This window comes from Nothobranchius furzeri, chromosome 9 (assembly GCF_043380555.1).
Source record: "Nothobranchius furzeri strain GRZ-AD chromosome 9, NfurGRZ-RIMD1, whole genome shotgun sequence".
Classification (NCBI taxonomy): domain Eukaryota; kingdom Metazoa; phylum Chordata; class Actinopteri; order Cyprinodontiformes; family Nothobranchiidae; genus Nothobranchius; species Nothobranchius furzeri.
The window spans coordinates 26,782,292-26,806,031 of record NC_091749.1 but is presented as its reverse complement, the minus strand read 5'-3'; the positions used below and the strand labels follow the sequence as shown (position 1 = coordinate 26,806,031).

General features: G+C 40.7%; 1 protein-coding gene across 1 annotated transcript in view; it reads left to right on the top strand.

Moving 5' to 3' along the window:
• itfg1 (integrin alpha FG-GAP repeat containing 1) overlaps window positions 1-23,740 on the top strand; it is a 301,098-nt gene that overhangs the window by 147,732 nt on the left and 129,626 nt on the right. Inside the window, exons 11-12 of the mRNA XM_054732563.2 lie at window positions 19,232-19,382; window positions 20,071-20,179. Coding sequence (XP_054588538.2) covers window positions 19,232-19,382; window positions 20,071-20,179 — 260 coding nt within the window. The remainder of the gene's footprint in view (window positions 1-19,231; window positions 19,383-20,070; window positions 20,180-23,740) is intronic.

Genomic DNA, 23,740 nt, shown 5'->3' with positions numbered 1-23,740 from the left:
TGCTCAGAATGCACGCTGTCCACTGAGGTGGACATGTAATAAATTATTTGTAAATTATAAAATTTTACAAAAAATATTTGTTGAAATTTGTTTCATTCACACCTAAAGACGAATGAGAAAAATTGTTTAAAAAATCATGGTTGAAGATTTCATAATTCATGCATCAAAGGGTTAAATTGTCCTCATGAAAAGAAAATTTGTCTTAAACAAAGGTCAGTTCCCTCTGTAAAGTCAGAGGTACAGAAGAGCATTAGGGCAACTGAAAAGAGAGAGAAAAAAAAGAAAGATAATTCTGACTTTTTTTTCCCCTTAATTCCCTGTCAGAATTCCGAGATTAAAAGTCAGAATTCTGAGAAAAAATAAGAATTCTCCTTTTCATTTTCTTCCCCTCGGTGGCTCTAATCCTCTTCCATAGTCCATACAGAGTAGGAATAAATAAATAAAAAGGTAGAGCACAAAAAGTCTTAATATTAATACCCCCCGCTCTAAACGGTCGAGGAATTGTCCGCTCCCAACCCCATGACCCCGTCTCACTCTTTGAAATGTTCAAAAGTTGGCAGCTCTGTGTTACAGTATGTATCAGGAGAAAAGGTAACCAAGTCATTAATGTGACTAAATGACTAAAATGGTGAGACCCCATTCTCCTCATTCCCAGTGGAGTTCTGTCCATCCTTTGTTGACTCTTAGAAAGTAGGTCCATCCATCAGAAAGCAGGATTATCCATCATAATCTGGGAGAAAAGACACCACAGCTGTTGTTTTTTCAAGGCCCACGTCTAGCTCTTTGTAGGGTTAACATTCAGTCTTTTGCTGTATGAAATGCTCAATCAATCTCTGGTGCAGCATTACAGTGAGCAAAGTCTAAGTCAGAGGGGGTTGCAGTGTTACAGGGACAGCTGGGGTCCTTAACCCTAATGCATGACTTCAGACCCAAGCTGAAGCGCTTATCTTTTCCTACTTCCAACCATGTTAGCCGCATCAACTTTCTGTTCTATTCTGATCTGTTGTTTTCTTTTAAATGCCTGACGTCTGTGACCTTTCAAGTGGATTTTCACAACCGTAGACAAATAATGAATGCTGTGTTTCAGTTATTGTTCCTGTGAATCCAAAATGAAAATAGCATTTTTTTTATTGTTTATATATATATAAACAATAAAAATTTGTGGTGGGGGAGACAAAATACAAATTGTTCAACGGAAAGCTAACTTAAAAGAAGTCAAGGAAAGGTAGTGAGGGCAGGCAGATTGTGCAGAGGAGTGACATTACCAGAGGATGGACTTTGACTTTGATTGTGACAATATGAGTCGCCACTTCTGTTCATCACCACAGGCTCTAGCAGAATGAGAAACCATGGCATCCTGGGGCCTCGAAGATATATCGCTGTCTCACTGCCACCTCATCTATTTGGGCATGCCCACTCCTTCCCTTCCCTTCACTTACCTTTCAACCAAACCCCTTTCCCTGCCCATGTGTTGTTTGCTAGTTTAAGTCCAGAATTTGGTTTCTGTGGGGTTCATGTTTGGGCAAACGCAAGGATAACATTAGCCTCTCAAATATAAAGAAGTTGTGTTAAATAAAGCCAGCCATCAGAGTGTTTTCGTCAGATGTATTCATGTTGTTAATATGATAGTTCAACTCTGTTTTCACAGGAAATGTCTTTTGATCTCCACAGAATACTTTCCACTGAGCAAAGTAAGTGAAATAAGGCCCAAATCATTTAGGCTACTTAACTACTGTACTCAGAAAAGGAAGAAAAACATCTATCTATCTATCTATCTATCTATCTATCTATCTATCTATCTATCTATCTATCTATCATCTATATATATATATATATATATATATATATATATATATATATATATATATATATATATATAATCACCAGTAAAAAGTTGTTTTACTTAATCAGGAGTGAAGCAACATAGATCGCAGAATGTTAAAATTAGCAGTAAATACTGTCTCGTCCACACTGCCCTATTTTTAACAAATGTCTGCTATCCGGAGTTTTTCCATCACAATGGAATTTTTCTGAATTAATTCCTATCCCAAAGAACAAAAACAGTCCATTCAATGGAGCCAATAGCAGGCCCATCCGTGTATTGCAGGTCTTAGGCACAATCATGGAATCAGTAGTGTGCAAGCAGATTCAAAATGTCTTTTCCAAGAATAGTTTCCTCACAAAATTACAGTATGCTTATAAACCCAATTATTCCACAGCAACAGCTCTTGCTCAAATGGCTATTGAGACCTGGGGCCCCATTTATCAACTGCACTTATGCACCAATCTGTGAATATTTTGTGTGTAGGCACAAATATACACATTGTGTGGTATTCATCATTTTGTACTCGTGCGTGGAAATGTTCCTTAAAATAAAAAACTTCAGGCCATGCGTAGGAACAGCGTCTAGTGGTAGAATGAGGGAATTGCAGCACGGAAGGTCTCAGTTGTCCGCACATGTTCCTCATCCACAAATTATTTTACCCAATAGATAATTATTTCGGTGGACAAACAGCTGTGTCACAAAGTTGGTGCTAAAACACCAGTGACCGATGGAAATCTGACATCGTAGAAGGAATTTCGAGTTTTTGACAATCACAATTTTTTGGCTTCTCATATTTACAATATTTTTAATCGTTATTAATTAATTAACATATAATTTTGTATTTTATTTTTGTCCTTGTGAAGCGCCTCATATTTTGCTTGAGGTGCGCTACATAAAAGATCGTTTCTTCTTATTATCTCTAATTTCCCTCTGGGATTAATAAAGTATCTTTGAATTTGAATTGAATTGAATTATTACCGGTATTAAGGATCTGTCAGAGCGTGCTCTCTGGAGTAAACGTGTTTCCGTGAGTGCCCTGAAAGGAGATCCTTCTGGAGCTCTGCTGGGATTCTGACCCTTTGGGGAGCAACAGACAAACCGCGCAAATCTGAAAACAGACCATATTCTGTTTTACAACTACGAAACCCCCCTAGAACCATCCTCTGTGCCCTGAATGACAGCTCAGATGAGGCTGCACTCTCAGACAACCTTAACAAATAAAACTAACTCCAAACAGAACGACTCCTTAAATTTAAAATGTAAATGACAGCTCATTACACTATGATTTATCAAATTCTGTTTTGTATTTTCTCCTGCCGGAGTCCTCTCCTCTGTCCCAGCCAGGTTTATAACCTCTACAAATCGTCTGGTTGATTTGCACTTCAGCAGCCAGTGTTTCAATCTCGCAACAAAGACTATCTGACAGAAGTCGACACGTTTTTTACAATGGGTTTTTCCCCAACAGATGTGTGGTCAACTCTGGCTTGCCTCAGTGGAGCTCTCTGGGCCCTCTTCTGATTTCAGATTATACTAATGGTCAACCATATGCTTTAAAACAATCTTCTATTGTTATGTATGCTGATGACTCCCTTATGTTATACTGTCGTTCAAGTGTCGAGTGAAATATTGAGAGTTCTATAAATAAAGATGGATTTTCTCACAAAATGGGTTGATGATAGCTACAGTATATGATGTTAAATGTTAAGAAAACTAAATGTATGCTTATCGGAAGTAAACTGCATTTGCACAGCAAACCTCTGCTTTTACTCAGAGCAAATAACACTACACTAGAGAAAATTACCATATTTTCCGGAGCACAAGTCACTCCGGAGTATAAGTCGCACCAGCCATAAAATGTATAATGAAGAAGAAAAAAAACATATATAAGTCGCACTGGACTATAAATCGCATTTTGGGTGGAAATTTTATTATTTTTCTTACAAAATCTAAGACCAAGCATTTCACATTGCAAGTCAAGTACCGGTAACAATAACAGGGCGCAGCAGCGTGCCACGGTCTCCAGCAGAGGATGGCGATGTTTCAAACCCTCCCAGCGGGCGGGGAGAGCTCATTCCTGGGCCGGGGCCAGCCTGCAGCACCCCGCCACAGGCTGCAGCAGGTGTTGGCAGGGCAGAGGAGCTGAAACCTGGACCGGAGCCGGCCCACAGCAGCGCGGTATACATAATTTGGTATATAAGTCGCAGGACCAGCCAGACTATGAAAAAAAGTGTGACTTATAGTCCGGAAAATACGGTAATCAAATTGAATTATTAGGTAATGAAGTGGATCATCACCTGTCATGGTCGTATCATATAAATACTATAGTGAGTAAAATGGGCTAGGGTATTGCCGTAGTCAGACGATGTTCCTCTTTTGTTAGTCCTGAAAGTGGTAGTACAATCATTGGTCTTGTCTCATACTGATCGTTGTTCAGTCATATGGTCTGCAGCTAATAAGTCTGACTTATTAAGAATACAGCTTGTCCAGAACAAGGCTGCTTGTTTTGTCCTAGGATGTTCTTTTGCTACTAGTGTTGCCAAAATGCACCATATGTTATCATGGCCTTTAATAATAGCTACATTTATTCAAAATATCATTTTAACAGGTCAACCCAAATTTGTTTTGAAAGATTTATTTATGACCAGATACACATATCTGAAAAACACATTCTCACACCCGAAGCGGCTGAAACAGTCAGAGGGTGACCAAGTGTTTGTTTCCGACGTGTTGGGGCTCCCAACACATCGGGAGGCGATGCACTGCTCCATTGGGGGTGAGGCGAAGGTTAAATAGCAAGAGGCTAACGCCGGGGACACACCGGCCGCGGAAGCGCCGCGAAAATGGGACCGCCTTCATTCGGCGCCCTTGTTAAGCTATTCTATAGACCACATGGGCCGCCGAAGCGCAACGAATCACCTCGCGCCGGCGCTCCAGCCCGCGCCGTGCAGCGATCATTTCGGCGTTGGCTCTATTTTTTTTCGCGTCAATTCTGGCAGGAAGTCAAACGTAGACATAAGAGGCAGGCCGGTAAAGTTAACAAAATAAAGCATTTCAAAATAAAATTCCGCAATAGTCAAATGTGTTCGTAAACAGACACTGCAGAAAAAACACACGCACACACATCGAACTTGTGTGCGTGTGTGACCACGTGAAGGGGTGTGTGGTTTTGGGTGTCTTTTCACCGGAGCAAACAGGACAGAGAGGCAGTCTGAGGCAAGCAGTTAAGATGGATGACTTTAAATGAATTATGGAAGTTGAGAAACAAGGAGCTGTACGACCCCCGAAAAACATGGTTATCTACGTACCCATTTCAGAAGAAACTGCTAGGATACAGCTGCAGAATTGGAGCGGGTTCCAAGAGATTCAACTGGCAGAAACAACTCATACCATAGGTTCACACACACACACACACACACACACGCACGCACGCACGCACGCACGCACACGCACGCACGCACACACACAAACGTAGAGGAAAAGAGCTGAGAAAAGGCAGAGAGGAAATGGTGGACACCAAGTGTTTAAAAGAAAAACTACAGCTGAGCCGAGGCGCGCCTCGACTGGGGCGCATCTGTTCTGAACTGAGGAGCGGCGAGCAGCGGCCGAATTTCGTGAGCGATTCGCTTCTCGGCGCTTCCGCGGCCAGTGTGTCCCCGGCGTAAAGGTCACAATTTGCTCAAATCTCTCTTTTACCGCGGCCATTGGAAAGTGACGCTCTGGCGCAGCATGTCGCCTCCCTACGCGTTGGGGCTCCTAACGTGTTGGAAACAAACGCTTGGTCACCCTTCATCAGTTTCAACTGCTTCGGGTGTGAGAATTTGTTGTTCTGAGTCCAGAATAAGTAGTCAGCACCAGCACTTTCTAACATGCTAGCAAACTATTTAGAAGGGGCATAGGTGGCCAGAAACCCAGAGGCATTAAATTAGGTGATGCTGATTGGCCCCAAAATTCTTCAGTTCTCCCTTGAAACCAAATAGGATTGGCTATTTAGCTGATGTTCAGAGGCGCTTTCCCCAGCACCCCAAGAATAACATTAGTGGTAAATAGTAAATGGCCTGTATTTGACATAGTGCCTTCTAGAGTCCTAGAACCCCCCAAGGTGCTTTACAACACAATCGGTCATTCACCCATGCACACACACATCAACACACTGGTGGTGATTAGCTTCATTGTAGCCACAGATTCTCTTGGGGGCACTGAAAGGGGCAAGGCTGCCATACACTGACTCCACCAGTCCTTCCAACCACCACCAGCAGGCAAGGACGGTTAAGTGTCTTGCCCAAGAACACAACGACAGCAACAGACTGAGCAATGTTCAAACCTGTAACCTTCTGACTATGTGGCGGACACTTAACCGCTGCCACCACTGCACCAAGTTAGTGAGTCTGTTGGAGGAAATTCTATGTTTAATGAGATTTGGACGAGCAGCAACTGGATTCTCCTTTTAATAACTTCTAAATGAATCACAAATTTACTATAACAAAGGATAACAAATATAGTTGTTAAAAATAAGATTGCACAAATCATTTGTTTTTTCACACTTTAGTTTAAATGTTGTTTGTAGGGCTCAAATGAACCATCAAACGGTTGAATTAATTTTCTACTTTTTCAAGGCTTTGTTAAATGTGCACACCACAGTCTGAACACATTTTACTGGTGCATAATGTAATACTCTAGGTGATGTGAAGGAAAATAGAGAAGCCAGCAATAACACAAACCATTGCAAATGACAGAAACGCTCCAAAGTTTGGGATCAAGAGTTAAACTACAAACAGATTGGCTAATGCTAATGCTAGCGGGTAGCATGCTCGATCAAATGGGGTTCCAAAAAGCTAAACTAAAGAATGGCTAAACTCTGCAAGCGGAAGAAAAATCCCCACCATCCCGTTTATTTGTAGCTGCCTGCAGCGGTATGGGGCAGGGCCACAGCAGCAGGAGTGTAGCTGTTGCTACGACTCTGCTGATCCATATCTGTTCATGGTGATGGCAAGCCATTAGAGTATGAAGTTCACGAATGCATCTAACTTTCAATATAATTTAGACTGAATTATTGCCATCCCGTACATAATAAAATACATATGCCTTTACATTGTTACTATTGTATTAGCATTTCCACTATTACTGAACATGTTAATGAAATACATTTGATTCTACTGATCATAGTTTAACTGTGGATATACGAGCGATATTAATACAAACCTAAAATGTTACTGAAATATAGGTTGATTTTTTCCATAAATTATTTAAATAGCTATAAATATCAGATGAGAAACAGGGAACTAGACAACACTCATTTAAAACATATTATTGACCCTTTCATAAAAGAGTCTGATATTTCAGCCTCATTATTTCATTGTTTTATTTAACATTTTTAGCAGCAGACCATCATTTTGTTTCCTTTCAAACGTTGTCAAATAGGCTTGGGCGGTATTACGGTATTACTGTATACACGCGATATTACAAAATAGTGACGTGTCAGTTCCAATACCGTCATGAAAAACAGCTGTGCGACTGACCAGTTCCTCTATCCTCCCCATACTCCAGCTCTGCAGGGAGAGCGTGTTGGCTGTGTCAGAAAACGACCTCCAGCTTACAAAGTTAATAAAAACCACAATTCTAAAAAAGCTGGAGGCCAAGAATGAATTTGATTCAGTGCGCAAATTAATGTGAAAATGCACTTTCCTCGATCCTCGTTACCGTGGCAGACATGAGCTTGATGACAACGCACTGGCTGAAATCAAAGTTGAATTACAGGCCGAGATCGTGAGCTTAGAGGGGCAAGCAGCACCAGAAGCAGTGGCCATCCGAACCATAGAGGAACGAGCACAACCTGAACCCCCACGCAGAAAGATGTCTCTGGGGGCTCTCCTGCAAAAACGAGCCGCTGACGCTGCGCCGGAGGGTTCCGTCGGCGCAGAGCAGCGAGCTGGAGCTGAAATAACAGCGTACTGTTTGGAACCTGTTATTCAAGGGGACGAAGACCCTCTTCTCTGGTGGAAATATGCTGGCAGTCGTTTTCCCCAGATGTCACGACTGGCCCGGAGGTATCTATGTATTTGTGCCACCAGCTCACCATCGGAGCGGGTTTTCAGCACCGCAGGTAAAGTTGTTGGTCCACAACGTGCAAACTTCAACCCAGAAAAAGTAAACATGCTGGTTTTTCTGGCGAGAAATCTTAACTAGATTTGCTGCAACATGCCGTAATGTTCACACTCCTGTGTGTGTGTGTGTGTGTGTGCGCGCGCGCGTGCACACGCGTGTGGCCGTGTGACGGAGTTTTCTTTTTATAATTTTAATGCAGTTGTTTTGGTTGCAATAATTTTTATAATTTCAATGTTTATGGTTATTCAACTCTTGTTGACTGTTACGGCCTATTTGCACAGTTTCATGCTGCTCGTTGATAAGTTGTTCACTTGATTTGCGCACAACAGCTGTCCTGGGTTTTTATGTTGATTTATTGCTGTTGGACTGTTGACTCTTTGCACTCTTTTATAAGCTGCGTGTTTTGTGTTAATAAATGTTGTTAATAGTATGTGAGTTGCGTTGTTATTTTTTTAGTAATTGTTTGGTATTCGGATTCAGAAAGGTGAAGGTCCACTTGAGGCTTACGTCATACTTTATAAGTATTCACGGTAATACCGTATACCGGGGTAAAATTAAGTGGAAGTTAGACAGTATTCAAATTTGGATACTGCTCAAGCCTATTGTCAAATAGAATATCCAATTAACCAACAGAGGATTCAATAGAATGCTTGAAAACTAAAATATTGATTAGCTTCAGCCCTAGGTGTTTGTAAAGACACAGCATCTCTTTAACCAGACATTATGTCAGTTGTAAAGTGAAAACTGTAAAATGGAAGAACAACACCATAAAAATATCAATCATCTCAAGTGTACGAGACCAGTGAAATTCCACCATCAGTATTTTATTGAGTTCATATATCCCTCAATGATTAGTTTTTATTAGTTAAACTGGTAATTAATAATAATAGTAATTCCACGGTTTAATTTTTTGAGATATCAAAACTTATCTACAAAGGTTTGTGAGGTTGTTTTGAGTGACCTCTTTGGTCTTGTCAGCCAGACTGTCTCAGAAGAGGAGGGAGACCAGAGGTAGAAGAGAAACAAAAGGTTGTTCTGTCAAGGAAAAAGATGAGTCGATTGCCGTGTTGATTTCAGCATGAAAAGTGAAAAGAACATTTAGAAAATGCACTCACATCATGCTCATTGAAAAAATGAACACACAGCTAAAAGGCCTTTAACGCAGTCCTTGGTGCTATGGGAACAGAGCAGGGAAAGTGAAAATGGAGAACGAAGGTATACCCAGTTGAATGTGGATGTTGTTGGACCTGAAGGAGAGAAGAAAAACAGACCATCAAGAAGTAGGTGGTCGCATCAGTTTAGTTATTCATCCTGAGCAAATTTGCTGATTAGTGAACGGTAGATGTAGGAAAGATGAGCAGGTCAAAGTGGCCTCTCAAAGCGTTTGAGGTGGAGGGAGGAGAAAGGTCATCAGCATGATTAGCTGAGTGGTCTCCTACCAGACAGCTGCCCCTCTGGAGCCCAATTAGAGTGAAGGTTGGTGAAGCACCAAACGGTGGAAGGCTCCACTCATGCTCAGAAAGTACACATCAGTGCTGACGCAAAGTATATCTTAGAATCAAACCCCCCGGCACGCCACCTCAAACATTACTCCATCATCACAGTCTAACGTACCGCACTAATAAGGTGTTTTCTAGGGCTTGAATATTTATTAAAGACAAAATAATTAACATGTATGAGAAAGGAAGTGAAAGAATAGTTTTTAGCAAAAATCTACACAAGTATTTGTATATTACCACTAATGGAAGGTTCTGGTGAATCTGGAAAACCCAGACTTAAAGTGTTTGAATCTGATTTTTGCAAAATGAAAAACGTTCCACTGTTTCATTAAAGCTCCTCCTGCTGAAAAGATCCTCTCACTTAAGACAGAGGTTGCAAGAATGGATCCGTGCACCACTTCTTTGGTTGATGTTTGACCTCTTTTGTCCCAGCAGTCCTACAGTCGGGATTTATTGGTGTTAAAGAAGCAGGTTGGTCACTAGATCAGTCTTACTTAGACCAACGTTTGGACTAGCTGATGACATTCCAGTAGTCTAGAGCCAGTAGTTGTTCTTCATTCGGAGCAACTTGACCTACTTACATTGCAAGTAGGCTAAGATGCTGCCATTTTCACTTAGTTAGGAAAGTTCTGTACTTGATAGCTTGGCTGAGACTAGTTTAATTCACATTGTGGAACTTTCACAGGACTTTGATTTGATGTTGTAGCAGTATGTGCACCGTTTAACCCGAGCTGGCTGAAGACCTACTATAAGAAAGTCACTGCTTACAGGTGCAGTTTTTTTTAATGATCTCCTGGTTTCATTATCTGAGAGTGTACTACACACCTACAAAGCTACAGTAAAGGCTGCACTGTGTCTGTTCTTGGCTGCTGTACACTGAGAGAGTACTGGTGTTGTATCTAGATGCAGAAGTTTTGACAGTTTGTCTCAAAAGCACATTGTGTAAAATCTGGCTTACGCGCTTGATAAATGTGCACAAATTAGAGGTTACAAACAGGAAGTAATCCTTATAATAAGCATATTTACAGGGTTTGGCAAGTATTGAGCTGTCAGAAACACGTCCACCCCTCCCTTTGCACTGACAACTGCTCATCAGTCAGTCTGTTATCTAGTTGAGATTTTGGAGACTGTCTGATGTGTCTTCTCTTCTCCTTTTATAAAGTAATCTCCATACTCTGGTTCAACAGGCTCAGTCACTGGTGATGATAAAGACTCAATAATATTACCAGTAGCAACAGCAGGACAAGTATATCATTGTCACAATCATAATGACGCTTCCTGTTTGAATTGATCAACAGCTCCTTGACTTAATTTCCTGTTGTTAGTTAAAACTTGTGCCTATTGAGCTATTAGAAATGATATTTAACAATACTGACCAATCAAATGAAGGAAGGTCTGAGTCACTGTCCCTGAATCTAAATTCTCCCATAAGTTGCTCGCTCACTTCTCTGAGCAGCCCTGGCTGTGCAAGGCCACATTTGTGCTTCCAGAGCAGGTTAGCCTTTCTGCTTGCCAGCACCATTCTGGTTCTTTCCTTCAGAAATGCTTTCGTGCAAGGACAGACTTTTACTTACAGACTTGCACAGGTAGTTAATACATCGGCATGTTTTTTTCATGGACAAAGGGCTTTTATACGTGTAGCCTTTAGTAATGACCCTAAACATAAAACGCTCTGAAAAGCACTCGGCTTGTGAGTTCTACTCAGTTTTGTATGTACTAAAAACACAGCAGTATTATGTTTCTGCTGATAAATATTAGCTCAGGAGATGGAGCAGGATGTCCAGTAATCGGGGGGTTGTAGGATCGATCCCAGCTCACTAAAGAGAATTCTGCAGTTGTGTCCTTGAGCAAGACACTTTACCCTCCTTATCTGCTGAAGGTGATCAGAAAGCGCTTCACCTCTGTGATGCCCCAGGGCAGCTGTAGCTACTGTAGCGGTCACACTTTGTAGCGTGACGACTGCAAATTAATTATGACCAATAAGATGAGATTATTCCATATGAATATGAAATATCAATCTGATTCATCTTTGAAGTTTAATCAGAAGAGTCTAGGGTTCTTTGCTTGTTCAGGGATCATAAACATACTTTGTATTAATTCAGGCAGTCAGGTATATAGTTAAAAAGGAATTTTATTCTTTTCTAAACCAATTATAATACATGGCAAGATATGAATAATGAGATGTGATGGAGTGGACATGCGGTGATGGAATGTGATGTGTAGGTGGTGTGATGTAAGTTAGATGTTTATCAGGAACTTTGTTTCTGAAAGAAATTGTGAAATCTGGGTGTAAAAGAATTTGCTGTCTGCTATAAACTAGAGAGTTGATTATTAATAAAACAGCATCAGATGCAATCTGTTGTGTCTACAAACCCTGGCGGAGACCCCCAGCAGATCCGGGCTGTCAGAAGTCGGGTGGACTTCACGGAAGCGGGATTTCATAGATTAAACTCCGATACGACCCGTCCAGTCTTGAGATGTTTCCAGGTCACAACAGTAGCTGGAATGCTTGTCTGCGTCCAAAGTGAATATGGCTCTAAAGGAGCCGTCTGGCTGTCAGCTTGCAGCGTGCAAACAGGTTTCGACTGTATGTCAAAAGAGATGTCTCAAACGAGGCTTCTTTCCCGATTTGGCCGAATCGGGGTTCAGCTGTAAAGTAAATCCTGTTTTAATTAACCACAATATTATGATTTTCGGCCATTCTGGCAAATCAGAATGTGCCATGTCTGGAAGACTTTCCCTAAACATTCCTCTGAAAGCCACGCCTTCCTTCAGATACAAGCTTCTTAATTCTGTGAATAAAGAATCTTCAAATGTTATGTGAGATGAACCTTAACCTTAATTTGTATCTTATGAAGATGTGTATGAGTGTAGATAATGATTAACTTGTCAAATCACACACATACCGATTTGGGATATAAATGGATCATGGTAAGAACAACATTCATTTCAAATTCATTGATTTAAGCGCAGATTATTCAAACATTTGATTTAAACATCTTATTCATTCATCACATATTATTATTTAACTTATGAGTTGTAAAAGTTCACTTTTCATTCAGAGAGACTAATCCAGCAGTCTGACTTTAAGCAACGTGAGAAGAAGCTTTTGCATCTGGTAAGGCCTTGACAGTTTTTTTTTTTGTTATTATTTTTTTTTTGTCTGCGTTGAAGAAGAACGAGTGAGAAAAAGGTTGATTTTTGCATCTGGATCCTCCAGCTGGCTCAACCCTGACCCAGCAGTTCCAGAGTGCATGAAACGTTATGCTGTGTCAATTCGATGGTGGAAATTGACCCTTTTTATTCATTACACTACAATGCTCATCACCACCAGCGTGTGAATGTGTGTGTGAATCATAAAGATTTGAGGTAGAATCTGTGAGAAATGTGAAGCAATTTCAGGGAATAGGAGAAGCTGAGTATGTTGTGGACAAACTGATTTATATGTTAAACTGCGTGACAAAGGGGATAACAAGGGCACTGTGTATTGTCAAGAATCTGACTGGCAGTATGAAATATATCACAATCCAGGGGAGATAATAATGTATATTGCATCTTAGGTGTGTTCTTGCTGTGCGTTATTTCTAATTCCATATTGTCGTTCTTTTTTAAAACACAGAAACGGTTTTGTTTGCGGCTGCAAACATCTTCAGAGCTGATGCTGATGGTGGCGTCACTTCCTACTCCGTTTATCCGGAGTAGGAAGCAGAGGGCGACAACGTCCTCTGCTGCCCGCGGATAAACGGAGTAGGAAGTGACGCCACCATCAGCGTCAGCTCTTAAGATGTTTGCAGCCGCAAACAAAACCGTCAGCAAGAACAGCGTGAGTCAGCAAGGTAAAGAGAAACCTTATGGAATTAAAAGACAAACAAAGCAAGAACGTACAAAAGATGTTTAAAGAAAAATACGGACAACAAGGAACAAAGGACTTCCGCCATTTGGAACATTTACATCAAAAACGCGCACGTCTTAGGAACCACCTTCACTTCAATTTAAGATGCCAGGACAAAAACATCACGCCAACAAGCCTACAGCTGAAAACACCGATCTGGACCAAGACAGCACAGAACATAATGGAAAGAACACAGAAAGCAATACTCAAAGAAGGATAAGAAATGTTGCAACCGAACAGAAGCAAGTAGAAGACAAACTGGAAAGAAGACACCTGGACTTAAAAGGAATTACAAACTTGATAAAAAAACAGAGGAACAAATTAAAGGACACATGATGGAAAAACAGGAAAAATAGTTCATAAAAGTAAAAGAAAGGCACATAAAGAAGTTAAACAAACTCATAAACAAGAAAAAGAGGGAGGAAATACAAGATAACTCCACACCAAACTCATGGGTATGTAACATTTCACAATACGAACTAACAGAAGCAGAAGAGAGCATATAAAAGAAAGATTTAAACTTTGCAGTCGCACCAAAAGAAATACCATATGATGAATTCATTGTAGCAACAGAAATAGCATGTCAACAGATCACAGATGAGGGAAAGAAAGCAGAACTTAGAAATAACGTAGTTGGGATATTAAAAAACAGCCAAATTCAACACAGCAATATTACAAAAGAAGAACAATCAGCCATGACAGCCTTATCCAAAAACAAACAGATAATTATTCTACCGGCAGACAAAGGAAGAACCACAGTAGTTATGGACAGAGAAAAATATAAACAACAGATGAACCAGATGCTACTTAAAAAATACCCAACAGAAAACATAAAAAAAAACATGAAAAAATTACTGAAGCCACTACAAGAAAAAGGCTAAATAACAGAAATAATGTACAAAAACTGGATTCCTGCAGCAAACATAATTCCAAGAATCTATGGAACTCCAAAAATACACAAACAAAACACCCCACTTAGACCAATAGTAGACAGCATAGGTACACCAACATACAACATGACAAAAGAAATCAGCAAAATCACCAGCCCATTATTAGGTAACAGATAAACACTGCAAAAATAGCATAGAACTGGTAAAAGAACTAAAAACGATTACAATAGAAGATAACAACATACTCATCTCACATGACGTCACATCCCTGTTCACAAAAACACCAACCCAAAAAGCCATAGACATAGTAGTTAACAGAATCAGACAGGACAAAAATTTATACAAAAGAACAAACCTCACAGCAGATGACATAGCACAACTGATAGGACTGGTAGCTAACTCCACTTCTTCACATACGACAACACAATATACAAACAACTGGAAGGCTTCGCCATGGGTAACCCGTTATCAGCCACTCTGTGCGAGTTTTTCATGGAAGACCTAGAGCAAAAAGCCATAGCCACTGCCCCCCCCCCCCCCCCCCCCCCCCATGCTAAATAAAACTATGGAAACGCTACGTAGACGACATACTGGAAATCATACCAAAAGGACAAACAGAAACACTAACACAACACTTGAATAACATTGACGACACAGACAGCATAAAGTTCACTTATGAGTCAGAAACAGAAGGCAGTATAGCATTTATGGACATGAAAATAACCAGGCAGACCGACAAGACCCTAAACATAAACACATACAGGAAACCAACACACAGACCAATATCTTTTATGGACATCAGAACACCCCACCATACACAAAATGTCAGTAATCAGAACACTATATCACAGAGCAAACATGATAACAGAAGGAAGAGACCGTAAACAAGAGGACAAACAAATACAACACGCTTTAAAGACCTGCGGAGACCTGACATGGCAATAAACAAAGGAAAGCAACAAACAACAACAGAAAGAAAAAAACAACCTAAGCAAAGAACCAGCAACCCAGAAAGACAAGAACCAAAACCAGTGATAACCCTACCATACATCAAAGGCATAACAGAAAAAATAAGAGCAACAATGAAAAAACACAACATAAACACACCAACAAAATCATACACAACAGTTAGAAACAGACTAGTACACCCAAAAGACAAGATATCAGCTGGACATAAGTGTGGAGTCGATTAGAAAATCCCATGCAAACTCTGCAATAAAACATACAAAGAAGAAACCAGACGCCAACTCGACACACGAACAATATAACATAGAAAGGAGTGCGAGAGAGAAACAAAAAGAAAGAAGCAGAAAGGACAATAAAGAAGTCAGCCGTAGCAGATCACTGCACAAGAGAAAACCACATAATGGACTGGGACAACACAAGCATCATAAACACCGAACAACAGAAATAAAAAAGATGGATAAAGGAAGCTATAGAGATAAGGAGACGTGGATGTGGGACCATGAACAGGGACTGCATCATCAGAGAGGGGAGAGCGGGCAGCAGAGGGCGACAACGTCCTCTGCTGCCCGCGGATAAACGGAGTAGGAAGTGACGCCACCATCAGCGTCAGCTCTGAGGAAGTTTGCAGCCGCAAACGAAACCGTCAGCAAGGTAAACAAAACCTTATGTGTTTAAAAAAGAACCAAAAATGGAATTTCCAAGACAAACCCAGTGCTATCGCAAGATCTTGTTCCATCAGAATGAAGGTGGTAGATACTGCTACCAACTTGCAGTCGGAGATGGAATTGCATCAAACAACAGAAACACGGTAAATGTTTGCATGTACATTTTGAAATAAAAACTTGATACACCGCTTTTACTGCTTTTAAATACTGATTCAGCATCAGAACACGTACTATCAATATCAGTGTATCAATATTTTCTTACTGCATCATACATGACCCAGCTATATAAAGACCCGTCCATAATTACAAATTCCTATCTTCACTCTGTTGGGTTTCCAACCAATCCCAACAGTCACAGCCCAGTGAGATACTGGTCTACTAACCAGTAGGTGCTGCAGCAGAAGTTTCACTCATGTTCTTAAGCTGAAGCCCAATGATGAGAGAGGAGCTGATTCTACAGATTCATGATTCATGGATTACACAAAATGACCTTTTAGCAAACCTCCTGTATAATCACAGACCTTAGTCCCTCACAGAAGAACCCAGACGCATCAGAACATTTAAACTAACACCTGGCTCAGTTTTCATACAAGTAAGTGATTCCCAGAGGCCCTGCTAACGGTGTCTGACATTTTTTTACAAATAAATACAACATACCCAGATATATTTATCCAACAAATAAAGGTACTTCAGATGAAGAGTTACTGACCAGTGCGACTATGTCACACAGGACCATGAAGCAGGAAGTCAGTGTCTTCCACCTTTCAGTCTCTTCTCATTGCACGTGTAACGTTTGGGAGTATTTTCAATAAATCCTTTTGTGTTGGACCAGCATTGTTTCATGAACAGATGAAGTCGAGCCTCTGAAATTCACTGAAGCTGTCGAGCTTCTTCATAAAGCTGTAATCTGTGTACTTTTTGAAAACCATCAATTAAAATATATATAATTGATGTTACTAAAATGTTTCATAATAACAACTCTAAATGTTGATCATTAGAGACTCTTTTTAATAGTGTCAAGCAGAAAGTACTGAAGGGACTGGGAGCATGTTTTAAGTATCAATTTGACTACTCTGACTGCTTGATTAAAGCCAGCTATTAAGTATTATTATCGTTTATTACTGTTATTACTGCCATACTTATCATGCACACATAGTCCTTCTTTTAAATGGCTCTCTATGTTTAAATGAAAGACATTTCAGCCTCCACCTCTCATCTTTTTGCTGCTTTTATGCTCGTGTATGCTTTATAGTTCATGTTTTTTAATGCTTCCTCTTTTATGGCAGATGCAATAATAAGAGTAACTAGCTCTGTGTGCTTATTGGATTAATATCCGCGCTATTAGTCTTTATTGTGTATCAAAAACACATTTGTGGAGGAAATGGGAGTTATTTAAAATCCAAGAGTCAAAAGGTGATGGCAGATGTTCTATTTTTAGACTTATGTTTGGCATTGCAATCTAATAATGGGTACAGAGCAGCAACTGAAAGAACAGAGCTCTCCAGTGAGGCAAAAGAAGATGTTGACTCAGTCTGAGCACACAAAGCACAAGTAGAAAGGTGGTGAGGATAAAAGGTTAAAGCTGTAGGGATTTACCTCACTTCCAGTAAATCAATCAGTTTTTCTGCACTTGCAGAAAGAGACCACGTGTGTTCATAGCAGTAGAGGTAATAAAGTGGAGAAAACAGAAAATCCACTGTTTATTTTCTCTGTTTTTTTTTTCTTTTTTCTTTGTTTTAACCAGAAAACAAGCATTTAGGTGGGTTAGTGTAGCAAAGTAGTGCAGACTCTTCTGTTTTATTAGCTCTGACAACCCATCTGAAGAGAAAAATCTGTAGTAAAATAGCCTGGTCATTACATTGTGACTACACTTTGATTTTATTTTGTTTTGTTTTTTTCTGTTTGCCAATTGCTTCTTTAATCTACATGTTATTACATTTAAAAAGCTTCATGAATACATTTACAGCAAAAAGTAAGAACATTTGTGTTTGGTTGTTTTTTTTTTCCTTTTTTTCTTTACTTTTAATAGTAAGGGAAAAAAACATGAATTTACACTCGTCATTTTCCACAATCATAATCCACAATACACAGCATGGTTCCTCCTCCTCAAGCTGATCATCAGCTTGGCTTCTCCTCGGCCCAATACCAACACTCGCGCTGCACCCTGCGGTCTTCAGCAAAGTGCACTTGGAGAAAGTGCTCAGTGGGGTTCGAGTGTGTGGTACACAAGTGTGCAAATAATTGCCGAATTGAGACAGGGAGCATTGCGTCATTACCGTGATGCTGGTCGCTGTGTAAGATTTTTCGAAAACCTTTATTAACAACTTTCAAACAAACAATAAAGCAATTATGTGAAATAAATTTTACTCATTGCTGCTTTGTCTAAAACATTCAGAGCATCAAATAATCATCCTAAAATAAACTAATTTCATTAGAAAATATATATTTTCAGAAAAGGAACTTGAGCCTTTTCTCCTGCAGCAATGACTTGTGGGTAATTCTCTTACCCGAGGTTTGCATCGCTGCAGATTTGGGTGACGTGCAGATTAAGGGTGTAATGGGGGCGTGGTCAACTTCCACACTTGAGAATCGGGACCCCGACGCACTCGCACCCCTGGCCGGGAACACACAGCTGAAGAGTGCAAGGGTGTAAGTGTGAGTATTGGGATTGGGCCCCTCATGCTGGTGTTAAGGTTAGCTCCTCCTCCTATTGCCGGTCACCAGGTTGACTCCCCCTCCTTATGCTGGTGTCAGTGTTGCTAGGATGAGATGAGGTGCTGGGATTCAACCAGTGTGATTGTGTTGGCCACTAGTAAATAAAGCCGGACCAGTGTGCCCAGAAGCCACCAATGAGAATCCAGCCGTGCACCTGAAACTGGAGCACACCAGGCCCCACTGAAAGCTCAGAGCAACAACAGGAGTATGTTGTGGAGACTTAGGTCACATGTTGTGGTGTGTGCTACTTTGCTGCATTCCACTGATGAATGATTATCACCAGTTACACCTGATGGAAAACGGTAACTAACCAGGCTTTTCAACAATACAAGATTTGGCCAAACCGCTGAACAAAAACAAAACAATTGACCAAACACCAGTTCCTTACAAAAATACAAGTACAAGAGTACCCAAAGACTAGGCAGCACTTCCAAATCCTTTGTCTTTAAAATGTTTTAGTTTGAACATTTTTATCCACACCTAAAAATATAATAGTGTCATAACTTCACTTTCACTTTTTAAATTGTCTGTAGACATGAAATAGTTACTAGGCTAATGGATTTGATGATAACATGATTTTATTTTTCTTATTGAACATTAAGTAGCATCAAGCTGTACTACAACCATCTCAGATCTAGATGCTAATCTGAGTCTTCTCTCTCTCTTTGGCCTTCCAGCGATCAGCGGGCCTTTCTTTTGGAGAACGTCCCCTGTAACACCCCCAGCTGTGCTAGTGTTGGGCGAATGTTCCACATCCACTGGGACCAATCAGATTTGGGAGCAATCCAGAATGCCATCATGGCAACTTTCTTTGACATCTACGAAGATGTGAGTATGGAATGCTGTTTATTTTTCTTTAAATCCCATCAGTGGCACCTGGACCTCTCCATCTGTTGGAAGCACTTTCCCATCATGTTTGCCGAAGCATTGCTGATCATGTTTTATTTTATTTTTCTGTAAACGTCTGCCTCCTCAAACCTCGTCCTTTGAATGCGCTGATAAACGTGCGTGACTTGGTGAGAGCTTTCAGAATATTAAAGTGGTTTAGGTCAAATGTGGAGTGAAAATGAAAACATTGGACAGAGCAAACAAGAATGTTTGACACCTCCAGTTCAGAAAAGTTGATTATGTATGAAGCTTTTGTCAACTCTGACATCTACTAAATGAGTTATTTTTTTAGCTTTGCTTTCATTTTCAGTCGTGATAAGCTAGACTTGGATGGAGGGCAGGGCAGCGTTTCGGTCAAGTGCTTCCCAGAGTTTGTCTTCAAGCTTTTATAAGTTCCTCTTTTTAAAGGCTGTACTGTTTTAGAACCCTTAAAGCCAATTCCTCTCTGTGTTGTTTTCTCCTTGTGCCAAACTGCTGCAACACCATGTTAGAATAGAATAGTGTACTTGTTGGTTTTCTGTATGAGCTTGTTTTTTTTTACATACCCTCTCTAACAAAAACATTGAACTGCCTTCTCTTCAGGTCTCTTCTTCTTGTTTTTGAGGTTTTCCGTCTTTTCTGTCTGTAGGGAATATTAGACATGTTCGTCCTGAGCAAAGCAGAGGGCAAGAAGGACTTGGTGATCCATGCTTTGAAGAACAATTTCGAAGCCGATGCTTATTTTGTAAAAGTGATGGGTAAGTGACCGGCCCCGTTTCAACTTCTCTCTCTACATTTTTCTGCTAGTGTGTTAAAGTGGCAGTTTGAAGTCCAAAATAAGGCTTCTTGTTTCTCAAACTTGAACCACATTACACACAACCCTGTCTCTTATTTGCAGTAACAGCCCCTCCAAGACCAATTAGAATCACTGAACACAAGCAAGTCTTTTCCCCAACCTAGAAAGCAGATGGCTGTAACTATTATCTGTCATATAATTGTGATTTTCTACTCCAAAGTTGCTCGGTTACTGCTGAAAGAGGAGCTCATTTGAGCTCTTTGTTCAGTTCGAAATCCATTAAATTAGGATGGTCGCTGTAAGCACAAAACTCAGTCATAATTGCTTCTTCTCTCAAAAGCCCATTTCACACACACTGTGTATGCTTTCCCCAGGTCTGTGCTATAAGCTTCTGTATTGCCTCTCACCAACATAAAAGCAACATTACCTGTGAAGAACATTACTTTTCATCTACTTGTGTCATCGATTACAAAAATGCAAGTAGAGCACTTGGCTTGAGCTTTAGTTGCTGAAACTGTGGATTTGATGTTTGTTTATATGATGAAAATGGGTTTTCAGCAGTATGAGTGTTCGACACAAGGGTTTATAAAAAAATATCTCTGGACACCAAACCACAGAGCACGGGAGCGACCACTGAAAGTAACGGAGATGTGCTGCAGCCTGTTGATGTGTTTTGCCTTCATTCTGCCATCTTTATTTTCTTTGAAACATAACAAGCACAAGACTCATACATCAATCAATCAATCAATCAATCAATCAAATTTTTAATGTCATTGTCACGTTCTCCGGAGATCAATCACATTAGAAGGCGCAGTCGACTCAGACAAGAAGAGACAGGACTCATAACAAGACAAGCTATATAAACACGTTAGAATATGGCTGCTTATGAAAACACAGCTTTGTACTGCAGTGGTTTAGTTAGGGCCTGGGACACTGAGAAAACTATATGAAGGAATTTAGTTAGGGAATTCTTGATTTCTCTCAGATAAAAGGTGTTTCTAAGGCGGCTTGTTCTAGTTTTCTTTCTCCCTATCTCTTGCCTGATGGCGACAGCTGGAAGAGGCATTAAGGTGATGAGTCTTTTGAGGTATCTGTTGCTGTTTTCTGGCATCTGGAGGTGTATTTGTACCAGGGTGGGAGGGTGTAGCTGATAAACTTCTCCGCCCTACTGATGACCGCGAGGAGAGCTTTCCTCTGAAGAGGCGCTGCTGCCGTACCGCACACACACAGTCAGTATCCGCTCTGGATGGAACAGTGTTACAAGCAGCAGGTTTTTCCTGAGGATCCCCAAAAAGTAAAGTCTTTGCTGTGTTTTCTTCTGCCGCTCCTCTATGCTGGCGCTATATTTCAGGTCATTCTCCTGAAGGCCCTCTCCACACAAGCCCCACTCATGATGAGTGACGTCCAGTGTTTTCACCAGCTTGTGAAACCACATCAAGCTAGACTAGGGTGTGTAAACCATCACCTCCCATCTGCAGAGTTGTATTAACCATTCACGGGGACTGATGTTGTCCAAGAAGCTGTTTCAGTCACATCCTTTCCTCTAGTTTTCTGACTACAAACCACTTCATTATATCTCTTCATATTTTTAGTTCAGAATTGTTTTCTGTTCATTTATATCATCTTTTTCTCTTTTTTCGTACTTTGTGGGTAGAAATAAGGGAAGCTTTTCAAGTCAAAATGTTAGTACAGCACTGGTACCTTGTGACAGTGGAGAAAAACAAAAATAGTACCTCTCCAGGGTGGGTCTTTGCTCGTTTTAATCTGTCACTCTTCTCTGCTCGTTAGTTGAAAAAGCTGCATTTTCATCTCTGTCCTTTTTAACTCCGTTGGCAAACAGTTGTTATGTTTTTTTTTTTAAAAGGAGGAGCTCCTCAGGTGTTACATCTATATTAGGGCTGAATTATCTGTATTATTGCTTTAAAAGTCAATATTCAGTCATTAAAGCCTCAGTCACCTTTTATCTTAAAGTGCTATTTCTGAATGTTCTCAGCTGAATCGTGTATCTGAGAGTGGAACCAGCTTGTAGCAGGAAGACTGTTTCTGCCCACCTGGAGCCAAAATGTTTAAGAATCATTATCACTGGCTTACAAAAGACCACTTTATCGTTGGAGATGCTGATTGGTTTCTAACACTCCAGTCCACAAACCTCGATGGTGGTGGAGCTGTGGCAGAAGATGAATCCTGTCACCACTGAACCAAACAAACATGAGTACTGAGAGTTTTAAAATTTAAAGGGCAGCTCAGACAGAAGCTCTAAAATTGGGTCAAATGACTAACTGGGATCAGTAATTAAACCTCTTGCTGAGTTGAAGATGCACACAGGTGTGTTGGGATGTGAGAGGTTAGTAGATTGCTGTCATTACTGTCGTGGTGGTGATAGAAATACCACCATTAGATGTTTCAGGGTTCATTTGTCATTCTGCACTCTGACACCTCCAAATTAAATGTGCTGCAAGGTCCATTTGCTTGCTTTAAGATTAACGACAGCAATAAAATGTGCATATATAGACCAATCAAAGAGTGAAACTATATAAAATCATTTCCTAAAAGCTTTTCATTAGTAATAAACAACCAAGCAACAGGATGACAGCGGTGGCAGAAACAAACAAACAAACGTCTGTCAGCTTGACAGAGTTTTAAACACTGGTCTTAAGTGTCTTTGTTCTCTCTGCAGTGCTTTTTAGCCTCCTATCTAGAGGGAGAGGTCAAACAGTTCACATGCAGCATTGGTGGGATCCTCAGTGATGAAGGACACCGTCCTCCTGCACCTGCTGCTGTAGGTGTCCTCAGAAGGAGGGAGGCTGCTATGAGTTATTTTTTGGGCAGAATTAGCGGCCATCCGCAGGACTGTCCTGTTAGCAGCAGGTGGTGAAGGAACAGGTCGATGTGCTTTCCATCACACACTGACACATGCTATCAGAACTATTCTGAGACCAGCCTCATTGGGACCTCTGAGGAATTACAGCCACTTCTTCCTGTCGGTCACCTACGTGAAGCCATTAGACGTCTAGACCCTGTGATACGTAAACAGGAGACATGGACAGTTTCAGTATCAGCAAACTATGGCTTTGGCTTCCATTGCACCAGACCTACTTGTTTCCCCACCGGCCAGCAGCAAGGCAGTTTGCTTGGACTGAGCCCAGCTGAACCCCAGAAACAAAAGCTCACCAGTCTCCTTTTTTCATGAAAGGTGTTCTTTTTGAAACGGGCTCAGCGGGAGCCCGAAGTCAAGTTGCTGCTTTTCCAAGTGGAAACAAATGAGTTTAGGTGTTTCCAGCAGCTGACTGGCATGCGTCCTGGTCATCCTTGTTTGTCCCACTCACACAAGACCCCAGGAAGACCCAGGAGTTGATGTAGAGAATGTACATGTGGAATGTTTTACTTTCTGTGCTTTGTACTTTACCCTGAGACCACTCTTGTCATGATTTGATTCTATGTAAGTAAACTGAATATATGCTCTGCCTGGGGCGCCATCGAATCACCAATGAGGAGCTGGACAGTGTTACCAGGGAGAAGGATG